General features: G+C 45.6%; 1 protein-coding gene across 1 annotated transcript; it reads left to right on the forward strand.

Moving 5' to 3' along the window:
- Positions 1-9990: 9990 nt before the first annotated feature.
- On the forward strand, positions 9991-17728 carry CFAP53 (cilia and flagella associated protein 53). Its single transcript, XM_083882832.1, has 5 exons — positions 9991-10095; positions 12878-13096; positions 14079-14295; positions 14693-14795; positions 16197-17728. Exons 1-5 carry the CDS (start codon positions 10006-10008, stop codon positions 16417-16419), a joined length of 852 nt encoding a protein of 283 aa, XP_083738958.1. The 5' UTR covers positions 9991-10005; the 3' UTR covers positions 16420-17728.
- Positions 17729-21003: the final 3275 nt, after the last annotated feature.

Here is a 21003-nt window from a genome sequence, read left to right on the forward strand (position 1 = left end):
CCCGGTGCTGTCTGAGGGGTCCCGGGGCGCCCGGTGCTGTGTTTGAAGGTCCCGGGGCGCCCGGTGCTGTGTTTGATGGTCCCGGGGTGCCCGGTGCTGTGTGTGAAAGTCCCGGGGAGCCCGGTGCTGTTTGAGGGTCCCGGGGAGCCCGGTGCTGTCTGAGGGGTCCCGGGGTGCCCGGTGCTGTCTGAGAGGTCCCGGGGTGCCCGGTGCTGTCTGAGGGGTCCTGCCATGTCCGGTGTGGTGTTTGGGAGTCCTGAGGAGCCCGGTGCTACGTGGGGTGGGGTTGTAGGCAGGGCTTGTCTAATTTAGGAGGCATTTCTTCACAGAAAGGACGTTCAGGCCTTGGAAGGGGCTGCCCAGGGAGGTGTTGGAGTCCCCATCCCTGGAGGTGTCTAAGGAACTCCTGGATGTGGCACTCAGTGCTCTGGGCTGGGTGACAAGGTGGGGATCAGGCACAGCTTGGACTTAATGGTCTTAGAGCTCTTTTCCAGCCTCACTGAGTCTGTGATTACCCCATAATTACCGCGAATTCAACATTTGGTGTTATGTACTTGCACAGTCATGAATTCAACTGAAAAACAGGCAGACTAATAGATTGCATTTTCACTCATGGATGGTTTGGGTTGGAAGGGACCTTAAAGCCCATCCAGTGCCACCCCCTGCCATGGGCAGGGACACCTTCCACTGTCCCAGGTGGCTCCAAGCCTTGTCCAGCCTGGCCTTGGACACTTCCAGTGATCCAGAGGCAGCCACAGCTTCTCTGGAAAACTTGTACCAGGGCCTCACCACCCTCACAAAGAAGAATATCTTCCTACATCTAGCCAAATTTTCCCTCTTTGACTTTACTCCTTGTCCTGTCAGTACAGTTCCTGTAAAGAGTGCCTCTCTGGATTCACTGTAGGCCCTTTCACATTCTGGAAGGGCACTATGAGATCTCCACACTTTCTCCATTTCCCTTCTCTCGCAGCTAGCCAAGCCCCTCAAGAGAGACATCGTCGAGGAGAGGATTTTGGCTGAGAGGCGGTGGGAGGAAGGCCAGCATGAGCAAGAAGCTGCCCTGCGGGAGTTCAGCCGCATTTGCAACGTCCGCGACTGGCACAAGGGCGGCGAGGACAAATGGATGCACCGCGCTGCCGAGAGGAAGGTCCGGGCCACGCTGCAGCAGTACCTGCAGGAGATCGATGTGAGAAGACAGAGGTAGCGAACAAGTCTCCAGTGCAGCGCCCCTGCTGTTTTCAGCGTGTGCTCAGAAGTTCGGGCACCGGTGATGTGTGTTCAAACACAGGAACCCGTGTAGCCGAGGTGGCATTTGGAGCCACCTGTCTGCTGCAAGGAAGGATAGAAGTAGTAGTATAGCACTTTCATTGCCTGTTTTTTAAAGGGAATGAAAAGTAGCTTGATATAATCATAAAATGATGGAATGGTTTGGGTTGGAAGGGACCTTAAAGCTCATCTCGTACCAAGCCCCTTGGCAGGGAGACTTCCCATCAGACCAGGTTGCTCCAAACTTTGTCTCAACCTGGCCTGGAACGTTTCCAGAAATGGGGCACTGGATTGTAGAATGTGGTTTGGGCTGGATGGGATCATCTAATTCCAGCCACCCTGCCGTGGACATCCACAGCTTCTCTGGGTAGCAAAGTGTCAGAAATTCCCTCAGTTCAGTATCACTGAGGCTTTTGTTGCAAACTCATCAAGTTGATGTTTAAGTCCTACAAATAACACTTTGCAGCACAGTCAGCTGAAAAAATTAAAATTTTCCAGAAGTCTTTGAAAAATATTAAAGGTGAAGCACATTGCTGCCATGTAAAGAACAGAATTGGGCTGTACTGATCTTTGCAAAAAATAACGTGATGCAATTTCTCAGTTACTCTTTCATGTCAAGTGACTTTGTAGCTGTGAAGGTTGTCAGTTTGGTGTCCTGGTGCCTTCAGGGGAATTGTACACAGGTTCCACAGAACAACTGGGGTTAGAAGGAACCTCCTGAGATGATCTGGTCCAACCCTAGAGCCACCTGGAGCAGGGTGCCCAGGAGTGTGTGTCTGTTTGGGTTTTGCTTGTCTCCGCACATGGAATCACCTCCATGGGCAACCTGTCTGATATCTGACCACATTCACAGTAAAAAGAAAACGAAATGTTTTTCTGGAATTTCACATGGCTTTATTTGTGGCCCCTTGTCCTGTCACTGAGCACTACTGAGGAGTAGGTGTCTGTCTTTTCTGCATTCCCTCCCTTCAGGAGTTTATGTACCTTGGTAAGATCCCTCTGCACCTTCTCCTCTCCAGGCTGAGCAGTCGCAGCTCTCTCAGGAGAGAAGGAACTTCAGGAGAGATTCTCCCTTTGGGAGAGATGCTCCAGTCCCTCCACTGGGCTCCCCTCCCCTAAGGCTTTGTCCCTCTGGTGCTGCAGAGCCCAGAGCTGGAGCCGGCACCCGGGGTGGGGTCCCAGCAGTGCCCAGGGGAAGGATGTTCTCCCTGGACCCGCTCGCAGGGCTCCTCCTCCCGCAGCCCAGGCTGCCAGTGGCTTTCTTTGCCACAAGGGTGCATCGCTGGCTTGTGCTCAGCTTGTCTGCCGGGACCCCCAGGTGCATTTCTGCTGAGACACTCTGGTATTTGGGCTGAAATTTCTAGATTCCTTAGCCTCAGCTCTCCCACCGCTGAGATTAACAGAGAGGTGGATGATGGTGTGTTTGAAAACTGCCTATTCGACATAATTTTCTCATCAAAGATATTTCAGGATGAAGTGTTTTGTGGAGTGATGCTAAAATAGCCAGAGGTCGTTTGAGAGAAGATACAATTATAGATACACAGAGAAGGGAGGATATCAGAAATATCCTGATATCTTCCCCCAGAGAGTTGTGGGGCACTTCCTAGGCTCCCTGAGGCTGCCAGAGCTCCAGGAGAGCTTGGACAGCATTCCCAGGAATGCACAGGGTGGGATTATTGAGTGTCTGTGCAGGACCAGGAGCTGGACTGGATGATCTTGGTGGGTCTCTTCCAGCTCAGGGTATTCCATGGTCTATGCTGAAGGATAGCAATAGTACAAAATCTAATTGTTATCAGATGGTGACAAATGTAGTCTGAGAATCAGAAGAATTTGGTGAATGGGGAACTGAAGTCATAATGCAGCTTTGAAAGTGAGTTTATAAAATCAGGAGTTTAAACTGTTCCTGGACAGAATCACTCATCTTGTGCTGTAAGATGGACACAACATGAATGATCCCCGAGGTAAAATTTGATGTTCACTTCTCTGACATTCGCAAGAGGTGTTGAAAGGAGCCCAGTACCCACTTTGTGTTAATAACAAATAAACTAAAGCTTTGTCCTTCAACAGAAGGATTGATTTAGCCTTTATTCAAATGTTTTCACTACAGGCTTCGTGACTTTCTGGAGGCAGAGGAAAACAGGCACTTTGCTGAAGTGAAGGCACTGGATGAAGAAGAGGCGCAGAATAGAGAAGTAAAGATGAAGGAAAAAGCAAAATTACTGAGGGAGAAGAGGGAGCAAGAGAGACTACAAGTGGTGGCTGAAAAACGAGACCAACAGTTCAGGTATTGCCATAAAAATATCTTATGAAAGAGAATTTGCCCAAAGTAAATATATATAGGGACAATTTAAAAAGAGGGTGGCAATAATAAACTGAGGAAAGAAAGATGAAAGTGATTGAAACAGTAAGATAGAAAAAAATCAAAGTATTTAATTCTTGCAAGTATAGTGTGTCCTTCTTGTCCCACATGAGCATCACTGCATTTCCACCTGCCAAGTCAACCCTTTTTGTAATTTCTGTTCCAGCTTTACACTGTTGGAGTGAACAGAGTGCATGGAAGGTTAATTTGGCCTAAATCAAGCTTACTAAGCTTATACATCAAAGATTCCTGAAACATTAAGATTGTCCAAAGACACAGTGTTTTTATTTATTGCATAAATAAATAAAACCAGCTGCAGCTAAGGTTTTAATGCAGCCTGAAGTTCTGTGCCAAGTCTTTCTGACTGAAAGCAGTAACTTGCAGGTACTGAGGCCTTGGCATGAAATCTGCCTTGTCCCATTCCTGGAAATCCAGTTTTCCGAGGGAGGGATGAAAGAAATAGTAATGTTATTTAATTGTGATCATTTGATGTGCCTTTCCCAGTCTCCCACGGTACTGTGAAATCTACAACACCTGCCTCTCAGTGTGCACAAGCTTGGGATAAAAATCAACTTTCACTCTCACTTGTGCATAAACTCTAATTAACTCATTCCACAGGTAGATGTTTGTTTAAATGTGGGGTTTATTGACTTAGACAGGTGTTAGAAGTGCATACACCGCCTGACTTCACATGGTAGTTTGAAAATGTGGCCCTTGCCTTTTGCAGCTTCTGCTTTGTTCTCTCTCTATCACACAAAGTGGTTGAAACTCACTTTTACAGTAGTCTGGAGGGGGTGCTGCTGGAGTGTCTTTTATTTTGTATTGTAGCTTGTTTTACACACCGAGGAGATGTTACACAGACACCTAAAGGCAGATGTCTCAGTGTTGGTTTCTTTATATTCACTGGGAATCTGCATTCCTGTTCTATTTGAAACTTCACTGGAATCAGGACAGTTACAGGAACCTGAAGTCAGTCTCAAACAGGTTTATCCTGACCTGTCAGTTGAACTGCACCCCCAGCCTCTACCTGCTTTAATTAGGTGCTCATTGATCAGAGTGGGAACTTAGCACATATGCAGATTACTGTTTAGATGTCTAAATTTAGACATTTTAATTGCAAAATGAATCATACCACTGAACTGCATCATCTGGTGACACATACTTGAACTTTCATGCCGTAGTTGCCTGTCTTAATGTCTCAGGTCCTTTGTCTTCCTAGTGTAGCCCTGTTAATCTATGGTTCACTCAGTCTCATGGGATTATTTCATCCTGTTTTTATCCTTTTACCTTTCCCACTCTGCTCTGGGGTCTAAACCATATTCACACCACACAGCATCCTGTTAGAAAGTGTTGCTGAAGCTTTCCTGTGGGTGTTCTGCTGGCTGCCTGTTCTCAGAGGATTTAGAGGCAGCAAAACCATCTCTCTTCACAGCTGTTGTGAGTGGCAATCTTGGGATATCCTTGCAAACTGATCTTCATCCTGCAGGGCAGAGTCTTCTCTTTGTCCTGATGTAATGGCAATAAATTCCATGGCTGGTTCCTCTGGCTGGGTCCCTTTCTACTTTTAAATTAAGTTTCCTATAAAAGAACAGAACTCTGATAAACACCACCTGACAAAAGTTCTGTGACATGGGCCTGTTTAGCTGTATTGTAGTCTTTTGTTCTCTGTCCTTTTCCAGTGAGAAAGGAAGCCTCTGCTGTGGTAATTGATTCTGATTAGATTGATAACTTCTGATATCTCAATCTGCATGTATTTGTCTTGTTTAAGTAGCCCCAGGTCTGTTAGATGTAACTCTCTGGCTGTTAAATGTTACTCCTCCTCCTAAACCATCCTGGTCCAGGCAGAGATCTGGGAGCAGGATTTGCTGCTCAGGAGAGCAACACTTACTGAAAATCCACAAGCAGGAGTCTGTAATTGTGCCACAGCCTGTCCTCTGAGGCAATGGCCTCCACTCCTCTGACTGCATCCCCCAGCTGTAAAAACTTTTAACACTCACCCCAATATGTTTATTTATCAACTATATAAATGGATAATAATATACTGTGCTGGTATATTGTGTACATTTCAAAACATATGCACAAACAGACATTAAAAAGGGTGAGGTAAAGATGAAATAAATGCTATTTTTTACTTTTAAAATATTATTTATCAGTGGTACAAAACATTCTCTTCCTGCACACCCTCCCCTTTGGAGATCATTACTCCAGGGCACACCGAGGAGCCCTGGCCAGTCAATCCAGTAGCAGGTGGATATGCACATGATTTCATTTCTCCTTGCCTGTGTATTTACAACTCTTTTGAATGTCTTTCTGAAACCTGATACAGACCTGTTTGTATTTCCTTTAACCCCAAGCAAGGTGCAGATATGAATTCTCAAACCTTGAGGTCCAGGAGCACCTACACTGTCATATGTTACTCCAGAGCACTAAAAGGCAGCATTTTTATCATCCCTGTGGGCTGGTTGCCGTGGCCTGAGGATACAGGTGTAAAAGCTTCTCAGTAGCAATGTTAACCAGGAGGAGTCCTTTGTCACAAGGTGACAGAGGGGACGAGGCTTGGACCGAGGGAATCCTGCTGGAATTCATTTTCAGGGAAGGCTACCTCTTGTCTGAGAGGAGAGACTCAAGCAGGGCTAGCCTGAGGGCATGTTCGTCATTGCTGACTTTAAAGAAAACTGCAGCGTCTTGAAATTTGCATAAAACACATTTCACGTCCTCTTTCTTGTGGTAACATCAGAAGCATCCATATGGGGAATGCTGTTATCCCAGCAATGTCTTGCTGCAGCCTTAAAATGAATAAATAACTGGGGAGGTTCTGTCTTTGGGAAGTAGCCACATCCAGGCACAGTTTTAATGTTAAGAAGCTTAGGATAGTAAAGTGAGGAAGAAAACCTGCCATCTGGGGGAGCAGATGTTTATGGGTTGGTGTAAAAGCTGCTTTGAGGGAATTATTTTGATGAAATCAAGCAATTACAGGGTTATTTTATATTAAAATTCTAACAATGCTGAACATAATTAACTTCTACTCCCTGCTGGGAATTCAATAAATATCAGATTAGTTTATAATCACAGAAAAGAATAACTAGTTCTTTATTCCTTCAATGCTGGGAGATCTTTGAACCCATTGTGTTACGGTAATACAGTTATTGCTAATGGTGTAAGATTTCGGATCTTAATAATGGCATGTTTCCCCCACAACATTTGAGAAATATGTTTTTCATGAATGCTAATTAGTTCTATGGTCTTTAGTCACCACTAACTCCAACCCAGGAGATGAAAGATAGATTCCAGTGGTAAAATGTAAGAAAACCATCAATGACGCAGTGCATTTGTTGGCTGGCTGGGAGGCAGGGGCACTCCTTGGATTGTGCCGTGCCTCATGGCATGGACATCCCTGTGCTGCTCTCTGCTTTTATTGCTGGGTTAAACAGTAGTCAGGAGGTTCCTTGTCTTGTCCAAGACCAAAAACAGCCATCGCTTTTCACCAGCCTGAACTGCCACTAAACTACAGTGTCGTACCATGGAATGGTTTGGGTTGGAAGGGGCCTTCAAAGTCATCTTTATCATGGGCAGGGACACCTTCCACTGTCCCAGGCTGCCCCAAGCCCTGTCCACCCTGGCCTTGGACACTGCCAGGGATCCAGGGGCAGCCACAGCTGCTCTGGGCACCCTGTGCCAGGGCCTCCCCACCCTCACAGCCACCAATTCCTGCCCCACATCCCATCTGGCCCTGCCCTCTGGCCCTGGGAAGCCACTGCCTGTGTCCTGTCCCTGCAGGCCTTGTCCCCAGTGCCTGTGCAGCTCTCCTGGAGCCCCTTGAGGCCCTGGCAGGGGCTGTGAGCTCTGCCTGGAGCCTTCTCTTGTGCAGGTGAAGAGCCCCAGGTGTCCCAGGCTGGCTCCAGAGCAGAGGGGCTCCAGCCCTGGCAGCATCTCCGTGGCCTCCTCTGGCCTGGCTGCAGCAGCTCCACGTCCTTGTGCTGTTGGAGGCAGGGCTGGGGCAGCTCTGCAGGTGGGCTCTGACCTGAGCACAGGGGCACAGGGGCACAATCCCCCTCCTGTCCTGCTGCCCACGCTGGGGATCAGCCCAGGGCACGGGGGGTTCAGGCTGGGGCAGGTCCAGCAAATACCAAGCAGAATGGAAATGTTTTCACAGCAGTGCTGTCCCTGTCACTGTTTGTGTACAGTGCCCTTCACCTTTCAGCACAAGCTCCGTGGCACTGGGGGCTTTAGCTGAGAGCAGGAACAGAGATGTCCTTGTCCCCAGTGAAATGTGAGGCAGCAACTGTTGAATGCCAGCAGGGAGAAAATGTGGTGAGACTCTGAAAATTAAATACTACAAGCCCTGATATGGAGATTGGTAATAGCATTGAGGTAGTTGCTTTATGAATATTTAATATTTTCGTTACAGAGGATAGTCAGCTAAAGCTTGTTTAGTGTCAGAGTATTTCACATTGTGCTGCCATGAAGATGTTCATGATTCTATATGAAATCTTTTGTGAATTCTTAAATACCTTTGCAATAATCTGTAGAAGATGGTTGCATTCAGCATTAAATGGTGAGATATCTTTTCACTCCACAGCATTCACATGTGCCTGTCACACATCCTCAGAGCTTATAGATCCTTCACACTTTCAGGTTTTCACCTTTGTCTGCCAGTTTCACGTTCTGACTTCATGAAAATCTATATCCTGTTTATAGAACAGAATTAAAATGCTTGCAGACTGCTCAAATTAAATAATGTTTGATGGCATGTGTTGATCTCCATAGTGCTTTGTTTGCAAAAGTAGAAGCAGAATCTGCAATTAGTTCAGTGTTCTTCAACTGAAGATAAATTACCTCTTTATATGCAACTCAGTTACAGAGAGTAAATGAAAATTGAAAGCTGCATTACTTTTTTGACTTTCTACCTTCTCCAGGCTTTTATTGCAACTTGTCTGAATTATCCCACAGAACTTAACTTAAAAAATTAATAAATTCCTAGTGGTTCCTGCTCAACCGTGTAACCCACATTTCCACAGTTGCAGTATTTTCTGAATATGAATGAGCTTTCAGGTGACTTATCAACCTATTCTAAGTCTTCATTTGAATAGAGACCAACCTACATGTTTAAATAAGCGTAGCATGCATGTGTTCTACGTGTAAATAAAAGGTCTATCTACACACAACCCCCCCATGTTCCAGCTACATGTAGAGTACACATTGTCTACGTTATCTGTGGATGTATTATGTGTTCATTTACACCCACAGAATATGCTGAGCTGGAAAGAACCCCCAAGGATCATCCAGTCCAGCCCCTGTCCCTGCACAGACCCCTCAACAATCCCAGCCTGGGCACCCCTGGCAGAGCTGTCCAAGCTCTCCTGGAGCTCTGGCAGAGTCCAGCCCCTGTCCCTGCACAGACCCCCCAACAATCCCAGCCTGGGCACCCCTGGCAGAGCTGTCCAAGCTCTCCTGGAGCTCTGGCAGAGTCCAGCCCCTGTCCCTGCACAGACCCCCCAACAATCCCAGCCTGGGCACCCCTGGCAGAGCTGTCCAAGCTCTCCTGGAGCTCTGGCAGAGTCCAGCCCCTGGCCCTGCACAGACACCCCCAACAATCCCAGCCTGGGCACCCCTGGCAGAGCTGTCCAAGCTCTCCTGGAGCTCTGGCAGAGTCCAGCCCCTGTCCCTGCACAGACCCCCCAACAATCCCAGCCTGGGCACCCCTGGCAGAGCTGTCCAAGCTCTCCTGGAGCTCTGGCAGCCTCGGGGCCGTGCCCATTCCCTGGGGAGCCTGGGCAGTGCCTGAACCCTCTGGGGGAAGAGCCTTTCCCTGATATCCAACCTAAACCTCCCTGGCACAGCTCCAGCCATTCCCTGGGTGCTGTCCCTGTCACAGGGAGCAGAGATCACTGCTGCCTCTTCACTTCCCTGTGTGAGGAAGTCGATTTAGGCTTTTTAGACAAATTCAAATAATGCAGCTCATTGATGTCAAAACCTCCATTAAATCAGGCTCTCTGTGGTTCCTTAGGTTCTACAAGGAATCAGTGTCAGACCAGGGGCATAACTTGGAGTCCTGGTTTGCTGTGTTTTGAGCAGTGATGAGCTGGGAGCCTTCATTCACCCCTCACCTCCAGACCTGCATTGTTTTGAGACTTTTTTAAAAAAAAACTTTTACGTTGCCTTCCAGAAACCAATGTGAGGAGTATCGCATACACTGTAAAAAACGCAATGAGAAGGAGCTGGGTGACTGCCAGCTGGCCCAGCAGACTCTGAAGGAGGTGCTGAAAAAGGAGGAGAGGATGCTGGAGCAGAAGTTGGAGGAGATTTGCGAGAAGGAGCTGCTGGCTAAGGATCACGAAGAGGAGCTGAGGGCGCAGGAGCTGGCGGCGCGGATCCAGGAAATGGTGGATGTGCGGGAAGCGCAGGTGGCCGTGCACACGGCTCAGAGGAAGGAGGAGAAGGAGCAGACGATAAAGGAGGCTGAACGGCTGGTAATTTCCACAGCGTTCTGCACTCAGGCTCCTGCAGAAGGCCCTCCTAAGGATAGGCTTACTAGACATTTAGACTAATCCATACCTTATTTGTATCTTCACTGATGCCATTAGTATCTGAGCCTGTGCTGTTAAGCTAAGCCTCTTTCCCAGAGCCATGGAAAAGGCATTCCCGTTTACAGAGGAAATACATCTTCTGGAACTCGGCACTCTAAAGGGTCTTGGTGCTCAGTCTCTCAGAGCCCTTATGGGAAAGGGAAGCATTTTTAAACTTTTGCCAAATATCTTTGTAGCTTTTTGATTTCCAGTTTCCTTCAGGATAGCCTTGTTTCCCAGCTGAAATATTTATTTTATATATATATTTAAACACATTAGCAAGCAGCACCTAAGCTCCTTCACCTTAGACCTGGCTGCTGTTGAGCCCACATCACAGGAGGCATTTGGCTACCTTGGCCAAGCTGCTTGGCCACTACCCTCTTTTTTTCATCACCCTTTTCCATCTCTCTTGCTGTAGTTTTGCTGGCTTTAGTGCAGCTTGCTAGATCAGTATTCTGCATTGACTTTGAATTATGGGAGGCTATTTAGCTCAGACTCAGTCTTCATTTTGCAGCTATTTACATGTAGAGGCGGAATGATCACTCAGGATACTCTGCTAGACACTGGAAGCTGGTGCTGGCATCATATATACTTCTCCATTTTATAAAAATGAGACAATAATGTAGCTAAAGCTCTGGAAATGCTGGCTGTGAAACCATAGAGTGCTTATTCCAAGCTAGACTAATGTTTTGCTTATTTAAAAACATGTAGAACAGAATTGCTTTCTTGTAACAACTTCTAAGGCACTGCCAAACCTCCCAGGCGAAGAATGCTGCTCCTTAACTGGCCCTTTCAGAAAATCACTATTAGAATAGAAGACTCCATCTTCCCCAGGAGACAGCAGCCTGGGGCTCTGTCAAGGAGATACATTTCTGGTGAAGTGGTTGAGTCTCTGAAAAACAAAACCCAAACAACTTTCCTTGAAGAAGGATTTCTGCATGGAAAATGGGATGTAATCCATTCTCAGCAGAAGGGGGATGTGGCAGATGGCCTCATTACAAGTTTTTCATTGCAGACTGGTAGCCCCTAATGACCAGGAGTTTCATCTGGATGAATGGACAGCTGAGTGTTTCTTAAAGGTTTTGTAAAGCTTTCTCCTGGTCGTTGCAATGAAAATTTAGTGAAGGAAAACTCACACCTTTGGCGTGGTTGACCACATGAGTGCACCAGGATATCTCAGAAGTGGATGACAGAGCAGAGACAGCAATTTTTGCTTTAGCCACATTACCTATCTTATCCGTCTTCCTCCTTTGTCTTATTTTTCCCTTAAAGAATTGTGATTTCTTGGAAAGTGTTTCTGTTATCCTGACTGTAGTTTGATGAGTTTCTCTTGTAGCACTTTGGTCCTGGTTTGCAGAAGGGTGGCTGGTAACCACTTCTTTGTAAATTTGCAACGTTGTGTTACCCCAATGAACAAGCTTCCATGGATTCCATCCTTGGCTGCTCTCACACAGCTTCACTGTTGTTAGAATTCATCCAAAGGCACGTGCCAACTTGCACAGCAGACTGCTGACTATTTCTGCCTTCTTTTCACCTTTGCTGTTCAAAGCTTTTTGGATTACTAGTTCTATTCCTCAAATTATGTATATATTGAGTTTAAAAGCTGTTTTACCAGCTTCTGAAAGTGAATTTGACAGTTCAGGCAGATACAAAGTCAGCTTTGGCTCTGAAATACTGCAAGAACCCGTGGGTGCTTTATGTCCAGCATAAAAAGGGATGTTCCTTAGAGAGTGCAGCTTCTGCTTCCATATGGGGAAGATTAGACATGCTGTTTATGACAGACCTGCTGAGGCATTTTAAAGGAGTCTTTCACATCACAAAAGAGACATTCAATTTAAAAACAGGTTAACAAAAAACTGCGTGCCTTTGAGACAGCTGAAGGATGATTTCTGAGATAATACAATGCTAATGATAGACACATACTGTGTTATGACTATGTTTCAGTGCAGTTGTGCTTGTACTCTTATTCAGTTGCAAGATGTCCAGAAATTATGCTTATAAATTACTTAATGATGCTACTTTTGAATTTTTTGGGGGCTAAATAATCTTGAATATACAAATACCTATTTGATCTCAAATCCGCATTTCTGATTTGTCGTTGCTTCTTTTTTAAGGACTCAGTTACACTGTACAATTTTTCCTGTATAAAGTGGAATACAAAGTCCTTTCCAATATGACATGGGATGATTTGAAACCATGGAAATTCAGTAATTGTCCATCAGAATACCAGGTTCCAATCACTGACTTGGTGCAGCCTTATGACCAGCAGAGGTGCAGTGCTCTGAACACCCAGCACAGGCACAGGACAGATAATATCTACAGAAACAGCAGGAACACGTGGCTCTGTTATTTGTCAGTGCTTATGAACATCGATATAGATCAAATGTGCTGCATGATACTGATTTCCCTGAGGAGATGGCTCTGTCTATCTGCCTGAAATATTTAGAAAACACCAGGCACAATACAGTTTTTGTATTGAAGTGTGTATGATAATTGCAGATAAAAATCCTGAATTCTAATGAATGATATGATAAAATGTTCAGGCTTTACTAGGTCTAGTGGATAACATTAATTCTTTGTTGCCAGTAAGGCTTTGCTCTTCAATGTTGCAATAAACAAACTCTAGCCACCACTTAGTTTGAAATTATGCAATGATTTTATAAACTGGCTACTTTTATCCTTGTAGGAAAAAGAGATGCACGAGCTTAGAGAAGAAAATGAAGAGCTTGAGAGGAAGAGGCAACATCAGAAGAAGGAATGCAGGGAGATATTGCTCAAAGCAGTGCAGGACAAGAAGAAGCATCTTGAAGCAGAAAAAAAATTGCAACTGGCTGAAGAGAAGAAACTCTTGGAAAAAGATTTTGAGGACTCCGACAGGGACTATGAGGAGATAATAAAAAAGAAAGTAAGGTGTTTAATTGTGAAACTGTTGGGCAGTAACTCATCTAGACTAGTTCTGTGGCCCTGTGAGCTGCACAGGGTAAGAGAGAACAGACATGAGCCCTTCTCCCTGCAAAAAATAATTATTTTGTTGAACAGCCTGTTGCCTCTTCTGCCAGTGCTCTGCACCTCTGCCCATTAGCCCATTAGCTGTTCAAACACAGCACTTTAAACCTGCTTTGCAATCAGCAAGGCTACCAGGCTGGATAAATGAAGTGGGGGCTCTCAAGAAATCCTGGAATTTTGTCCCTCCATGCTGATTTCCTTGAGCTTTATCATCCTTTCACTGAATGGACATAATAGAGGCTGGAAAACTATTTTTTTGTTTCATGGACCTGTGGTGGTAAATATTTGTAACTGCAGAAGAAAGGAAATATTTAACTTACTGTAATTAATGAGTAGTAAAAAACTGTTAAATATTTTAAAACTATATATAGATAGATACAAAATCTGATGTTTTATTTTGTAGAGATGCCATGAATCAATGATGTCTCTGTTATTTCCTGAAGTTAAGTACATTGTCCAACTTCAGCATTCAAATGAGTCTCAGGGTATTTAGGACACAGGAGAGAGGTGTTTAGAAGCTCATGTAGGTTAGGAAAGTAGTAGCAACTCAATGTTAGACCTTGCTGCAGAATTACAGGAGGTTATATATATTATATTATTATACTTAATGCAGATGACCAGGAGTAGCCTGGTCAGCTGTGGCAAATTTGTAAAATGGGTGTGTTGTAGGCAGCTGAGCTGCTGTGAGGAAAGGAATCCCTCTGTATTTGCCTTGTTGTCTGGCCAGGTTGAGGATTCTGAGCAGTTCCTTCCCATGGCAGTTTTGGAATGGAGCTCTGGGCTCCCAGCTCCCACATTGGCTGTGAACCACTTCTCTTCAGGCTTTGAAAAGCTTTTTTAAACTAATTTACTCAGACCTGCAAATGTCTGTGTGTTTGCAGAAAGCACTGTTGCAAGAGCAGCTGACTTACCTGGATCACCTGGCTGAACAGCTGAGGAGGGAGAAGGAGCAAGAAAAAGAAGATGAGAAGGTCTTCCAGGAAGAGAGAGATCGGGCTTGGGCCGAGAGGGTTGAGAAGATGAAACAGGAGAGGGAGACTCGATTTCAGCTGCTGAGAGATGTCATGCACACAAGGCAGTCACAGATGGAGGAGAAATGTAAGTGTGAGCACATCTGGGCAGAGGCAGTAAAACAGCCTGCACACACTGTGTCATAGAGTGGACAACAATGTGACTCTCCCTGAACCCGTTCCCAAAATGCACACTAATTCCCCATTGCCATCACCAGAGCAAAGCCTGCTAAAGTAAGGATTGCATGGGCAAACAGTCATTATTATTAATTATATTAATATGAAATCCTGAATGTGAAAACTTTCCAGTTCTGAGTGGATGAGAAACAAGCTGAGAATACACTTGCTGTTGTTTGTGTGGCTCTTCAGAAGCAACAAAACTCAAGCTGGCTATTTAGGCTACTTGGCCCAAATGCTGCCTTACTGTCCCTTCAAACTCAGCAGAGCTGTTACCTTCTAAAAGTATTTTTTGTCTTGTTTTCTAGTGAAGAAAAAAACAGAGAGGAAAATAGAGATTGATAAAGAGAAGAAGGCAATGGCTGAAGCAATCAGAGAATTTGAACGTGAAGAAGAAGAAGAACGTATAAGGTAATTTTTTTCTAGGTCATCAGCTCACTTCTTTGCAGATCGATCTTTTAAACTTGTGAGCAAGCTATTTCTTTTTTTCCGATAACTCTAGAACACTGGGTGGACTTCCTTCTACTTAGAGAAGCTTTCCCACCATGCACCTTATCAGTTCCATACTGCCTGATAGCAGACTTGTAAAACTGCATCTGTTATTAAGTCATTAATTCTGACCTCAGGAAATAATGGTGCTTGTGTTGGTCTTTTTGGGTCATCATGTGACTTACATTAATCATATTTCCTAAACACATCCCCTTCATGCTCTGAGCTGTTGTTATGAGTGGCAGAAGTCTGGGGAGGAGGGTTAATGAAAGGTTTGTTCCTTCCTGCCCCAGGAGAACAAGTGTGTCGGGGCTTATTGCTAAACTCCACCCACAGACATCCCTTGAACAGTCCTGTGCCCGCCACCAAAACACCGGGCTGCAACACCACGGGGCTCTCCGTGTCCACAGCGCCTCTGGATGAGCAGAAGATCCTTACACGCAGTAGCTGGAATGTTCCTCTGGGTGTCATGCAAAGCCTTGGGCAAACGGCCTTATCTCACTTTACTTTTGTACTCCTACCCTTTCTCCACTCCTGTCCGGGGGATACAAGTAGCTCCTTCCTGAGCTGGTGTCTGTTGTGTTCTCTAAAGGCTTTATTGGGAACAGTGTCCTGGCTGTGGCAGAAATGTCACCCTGGTGAAGGAAGCACGCACAAGGGCTCCAGCTGGGATGTGCTCCACTTATCAGAGATGGCACTCAGCGGTGTCAGGAAGGGTTTGTGGCTCAGCTCTCTTGAGTTAGTGCACAATCCTGACTGCTCTGCCGGCATCTGAGTGTCTGTGTGACTCCTGCTCCAGAAGGGCCTGAACACGTAAGGCTCCCTCTGCTTCTCCAGAGGGTAGTGAAAGCAGTACACGAGTCCTGAGGTGGAATGGAAGATTGATGTCTCCTGACAGCCACTTCCAGGAATATCAGTGCAGCATAAACTTGTTCTTCTCAGAAGGAGGGTGAGGATGGGTGTCAGCAGCAGCGCTGAGCCCGAGCCAGGCTGAGACCCAGCACCCTCACTCTCTATCCTCCCACCATGGCTGTGAGGAGCAGGGAAGGCACGCTGATTACAGGAGCTGTTCTTTCCCTCTTCCTGTTCCAGCACCAGTTTTACACTCTGCTTTATAGAATACAACAGAATGCAGTTAATTCTCTGAAGAACGTCAGGTTAGCATGTAGCATTTGGTTAATAGTGGCAGTTATTCTTAACTGCTAGAAGGAGCTTTGAATGGTTCTTTAGTCTAAGTTCAAACGCTAACAGATTACATAATAATAGTAAAGTTTATTCTTTTTACCCACACTGCTTAAATAACCTATTTGTTGGCATTTCCAGAAAAGCACAGAAGGCCAAAGAATACAGAGATCAGCTCATGTCTCAAATTGCCTATCAACAGCGGCTCCAAAAAGCTGAGGAAGAGGAGAGGAAGAAAGAACATGAATCAAATATGGAAGCAGAGAGAAGGTACCAAGAAAGGATACAGTTTATTCTGTCAAGGCCCACCGAATCTGTAATAAAGCCCCCCACTACGAAGAAAGCACTAATGCCAGACTCCTGAGGGCATCACTCACTATGGTATTTTAGCTCACTCAGTTGCCTTTAAAAAAACATTTTCTTAGGTTGCTTACACCTGACTTGAGTTGGAAGAACCTTCTCCACTGTGATACTCAAAACATTTAATTGGAAATTACAAGAAGTATAGTATTTTAAAGTTTATTTTTCCCCTGTGGATTTTTTTTTTTTGACAAATCTGATCCAATACAAAGTGCTTGACATTTTAATTATACAGTCTGCCCTCTACAATATAATAGTGTATTATTATGACATGAACAGTGCACAGGCATTCTTTTAAATTTGCACAAAGAAAATTTGTAGAAAACTTTCAGCAAACCTTTATTAAAATGCCTTTCAAACTGAAAATATTTGCAAAATTACTTTCTTTCTATTTAGATACCAAGTATAGAACTGAATCTATTTTACTGTGGAGTGAACATTAGAAAGCTGATACTCTTTTGCATAGATTCTGGTAGCTGGAGGAGCAGTGGGTGATGTGAGGAGTGTCGGTTGGAGTGACCCAGCTGCTCCCAACAGTGCTGCCCTTCACCAGCTCCTTGCCATGTGTATTTCATCAGTTTTTCCTCTGTCCCGTTCAGAGGAGGGGAGTGAAGAATCCATGTAAAACCTCTCATCCTTTCTTGCTCACAGACTTCGTGGGATTTAGAAATATTTTAATTTTTTTTCATTTTTCTATATGAGTCTTTGCTGCTGCTTATTTGCAGCTGTTTCTCCTTCAGTTTTTCAGCTTTTGCCATCTTTCCTTCGGCTCCTTCTTTTTCACCCTTCCAAAACTTCCGTCTTTCATTAACCACGTGCTCTGTCATTTTTGTCCTCCCACCCTCCTTTTCAGCATCTGTCTCCCTGTTGGCAAACCAGGTTGTGTTTTTGTTATGTGAGGACATGAATGGATGCACAGAGGAGCTGATAAATAGCTGGGATCAGAGCTCTGGAGCCCCATGTCTCATATCTTGGAACAAATCAGGAATAAACACCCTGCAAAGCTATGTCCTCTTGTTTTAAAGCAGACACCAAGTGGACAAATGTTTTTTTGTCCCCTCTGGAGAAAAGGGCCAGGTGGAGATGTATTAATCTGAAAGAATATCAGTGGTCTTTCAGCAACCCAGCTAATTCTTGGTGTAAATGGTGCAAGAACCTGTCCCTGCTGAGAGGAAAAGGAGTGTGGTGGGATTTTATCCTCACTTAGAGACAAAACTTCCTGAGCTACCAGATGGGAGAGAGACAAGGCTGGAATTGATGGAACAGTTTCCATCCCAACAGGGAACCAGACTGACCAGAACAGTGCCTCTCAGGGCTTGAATTCCTTGGATCCAAACAAGTTTTCCACAAATACTGAGGAAGGAACCTTCCAAAAAGGTGAAGCATCAGGCTGGGAGAGGTAGATTGGTAGCCAGGATGTCGAGCCCTTGCATGGTGCTTTTCAGCAGCCATCTCCAAAGCTGCACAGGAGACATCAGAGCTGCTCCTGTTTTGCCATCCCAGATAAAGAAATTAGTTTCATCAGTGCAGAGAGCTGAGGTAGTCATAGGTCCGTGCTCTCACCACTGAGTCAAATTGGCAGAATGATTAAGAGATTAATTTCCTGGTCTGCCGCAGACTCCTGGAGTAGCCCGTGCAAGCAATGTAGATTTTCCTTTACTATTGTGACCTCTCTTTGAAAAATGAAGATAATAGCACATTCAGAATTCCAGGATTAATTAAAGCATGTTATTAAAGGCTGTGACATTTGTTGGGTACACCTGATATGAGAGATTAAAAAAAAAAATACCACATTGGTGAGCTTTGTGAATTCAAGTCATCCAGAACCATAATAAATCTCCTTTTTAAAATAAAATAATAACTCAGAAGAGGTGGTCAGAGCTATCAAACATTTATGGACTGTCTGAGCTCCTGCTCCTGGAGGCAAATTTCCTCTGCAATGAACATGAGGTCTGCACAAGATTAAAAGATCAGACTGGAAGAAGTTTGCCTTCAGCAGGAGTGAATTCCCATGGGATAACGGGCAACTAAACTCTTCTGAGAGAAACCTGTTGGTGGAGGAACGTGTTGCTGGGGCTGAACCCTTTGCTGCCAAGTGCTTTGTAGGATTCAGGTTGGTCCAGAAGGACTGGTGAGGCTGGGTGGGTCAGAGCCTCTCTGAGAGGCACCTTCCTGCTGCCCCTATCAGGTGAGCGATGCAGTAAGAACTGATTTTCTCTGTCCAGACTGAAAGGTTTCCTTAATCCTGCTGATTCCCATCTCCTTCCAGCTCCTTGGATCTCCCCGCAGTGAGCTGGGCAAATAGGGCACCAAGCACCGTGCTTCAAGCACCGTGCCTTTGCCTGCCTGGGGCTCGTGTTACACTTCTGACTTACAGATCACCGGGTAGTAAAGAGCCAAACACATCTGGAATTGTGGCTTGCAGGTGCTGCCAGGAGCCTCCGGAGCATTAGCTGCTGCTGCTCCTGAAATCCCGTGGCATTTCCTGCCCCAGTGAGCAACCCTGCAGGCAAACCAGCTATTAAACCCCGAGCGCAGGGACACCACTGGGGAGGGAAGCAGCCTGGCTCGGGCTGGAGCTTGCCCTGCAACCAGGGCTCTGAGCCACGCACAGACAGAACCACTGGCACTCAGAAACCTGGCAGTTACAGCCTCTCCACTTAGACACGTAACAGAGCTTTGCAAAATATTCTTCCCTGGATTTCTTAATTAAACTTGTCGTGGTGACAGAGGAAGAGCAGGGGTGTGGAGCGTGTGGGTGACTTGCCTGTGGCAGGGCTGGGAATGCCAGTCCCTGATCAACATCATCCCAGACTCACTCCAGGGTTTGAAGCCTCAGCATCTCCCAAGGCTTTAAGACTTTTCTGCCTGCACCCATCTGTTTACAAGGGCTTTTATACTGACCCCAGGGCTTTCCATGGTGATGTTTTTGGCCACATGCAAGATGATGATCTCTGGAGTGGTTCCCCATGCCCTGTGGCATGGTGCTGGCTTGGTCCCTGCTCCCTGGGGCTGGGCTGCAGGGCTTTGGACAGGATCAGTTCTATTTGCAGGAATGTTAATTATTCATTGCTTCATCACCTGGTATAATGTATTATTACTGTAACCCAGGTAGGAACCCTTGCTGCAGAAACAGCCAGTGCAACCACGCCCAGGGTACAGTGACTCTGCCAGACCCCAGGACTGTGCCCAGATGTGGCATGGGGTGACTTCTGTGAAACCCAGATTTGAGCTCTTTGGGACATCTTTGCCTGCAAAAACTCAGGGCCTGGGGTTGTACTTAGCAACAGCCAGCTCTGTTCTGATGACATTTAGAGCTGTTGGGATTGATGCTCCTCACTGGCCTGTGCCATCACCCATCTGTCCATCCATCCATCCATCCATCCATCCATCCATCCATCCATCCATCCATCCATCCATCCATCCATCCATCCATCCATCCATAGGGTCTCCATGTGTCATTACAATACAGGGACAAAACTGAGACCTTAAAATGAACTCCCACCCATCCTGCACTTGTAAAGAATCCACTGGCTCTGCTTGAAGGGGAACCCCCACCCTGGTATTTAGTTAATTTTTACCTCAAGGTGCCTTCCATGTGAATGAAAGAAAGGGTATCATAAACTGGTATATAAGAGGCTGTGCTTGTTGAATTTGATCAACACAAGTTTTGATTCCCAAGTGGAAAGAAGCTTCTATCTCCTGGAGGGGACCATTTCCAGCAACTCAGCAGTTAGGATGTACTTCAGGGATTCTGTATGTATTTTGGGGTTTTTAGTTTCTGAGTTTAATTAAAGTTTTAGATTAATGGAGAATCACATGTGACACCAGCTGGTATTTCATGGGAATGGCTGTGCCTTGCCTCAGGGCTATCACTGCTACCCCAGCTTCACTGAAAGCTTCACTCCTAATTGCTCCAGTGCTCCACGTTTTGTTTCTGCAGTTGATTTAATGAAATGAGAGGAGCAAGTTTTGTTTGCCTGACAAAGCTCTCTTGGAGGCTTTGCAGAGATTACACTGTCAAATTTTCCCAGGGTAATTTCTAGACATGGTGCAGTTTTGGTTTTTTTTTCTCCCTCTTCTTTCCTCCTTCCCAGACTTCTTCCCCCAGAGCCACCTGCAGCACCTTTTTTTTTTTTTTTTTTTTTTTTTTTTTTTTTTTTTTTTTTTTCCCATTTATGAAGGATATCAGAGCAGGAAAAAAGAAGTATCTGCAATGCTGGTTGTCCTTCCACCAAATCAGCACTGCTCCCTGCCAGGCTCTGGGGTGGAAGAGGGAAAATATGACAAAGGGGAGAGTTTTATCCCGCGGGGGACAAGAAACAGAATGTGAGATGCCACCAGTGATCACTTTGAGGAAAAGCTGTGGGTGCCCTGCGAGTGTCACAGCCTGAAACCAGAGGAGGAGGGATCCCAGTGACGGAGTAAACAACCGTGACAGAGAACAGGATCCGCTGAGTGTGGTTTCTGCCTTTCTGCCTGCTCGGTTAATATGCAAAATACCTTGAATGATAAAGAATAGCAGTAGCGGTTAATTAGGAACACTTTGCATTTCATTCTCCTTCTCAGGCTCTGAAAGTGCCGTATA

This window comes from Zosterops lateralis (assembly GCF_965231275.1).
Source record: "Zosterops lateralis genome assembly, chromosome: Z".
Classification (NCBI taxonomy): Eukaryota; Metazoa; Chordata; class Aves; order Passeriformes; family Zosteropidae; genus Zosterops; species Zosterops lateralis.

What these genes read in the sequence shown, in the direction of transcription:
- CFAP53 (XM_083882832.1), top strand. Translation starts at nt 10,006, where the DNA reads ATGGTGGATGTGCGGGAAGCGCAGGTGGCCGTGCACACGGCTCAGAGG. An exon ending in GTCACAGATGGAGGAGAAAT is followed by an intron (nt 14,296 to 14,692) that starts GTAAGTGTGAGC and finishes CTTGTTTTCTAG; the next exon opens with TGAAGAAAAAAACAGAGAGG. An exon ending in GAAGAAGAAGAACGTATAAG is followed by an intron (nt 14,796 to 16,196) that starts GTAATTTTTTTC and finishes TGGCATTTCCAG; the next exon opens with AAAAGCACAGAAGGCCAAAG.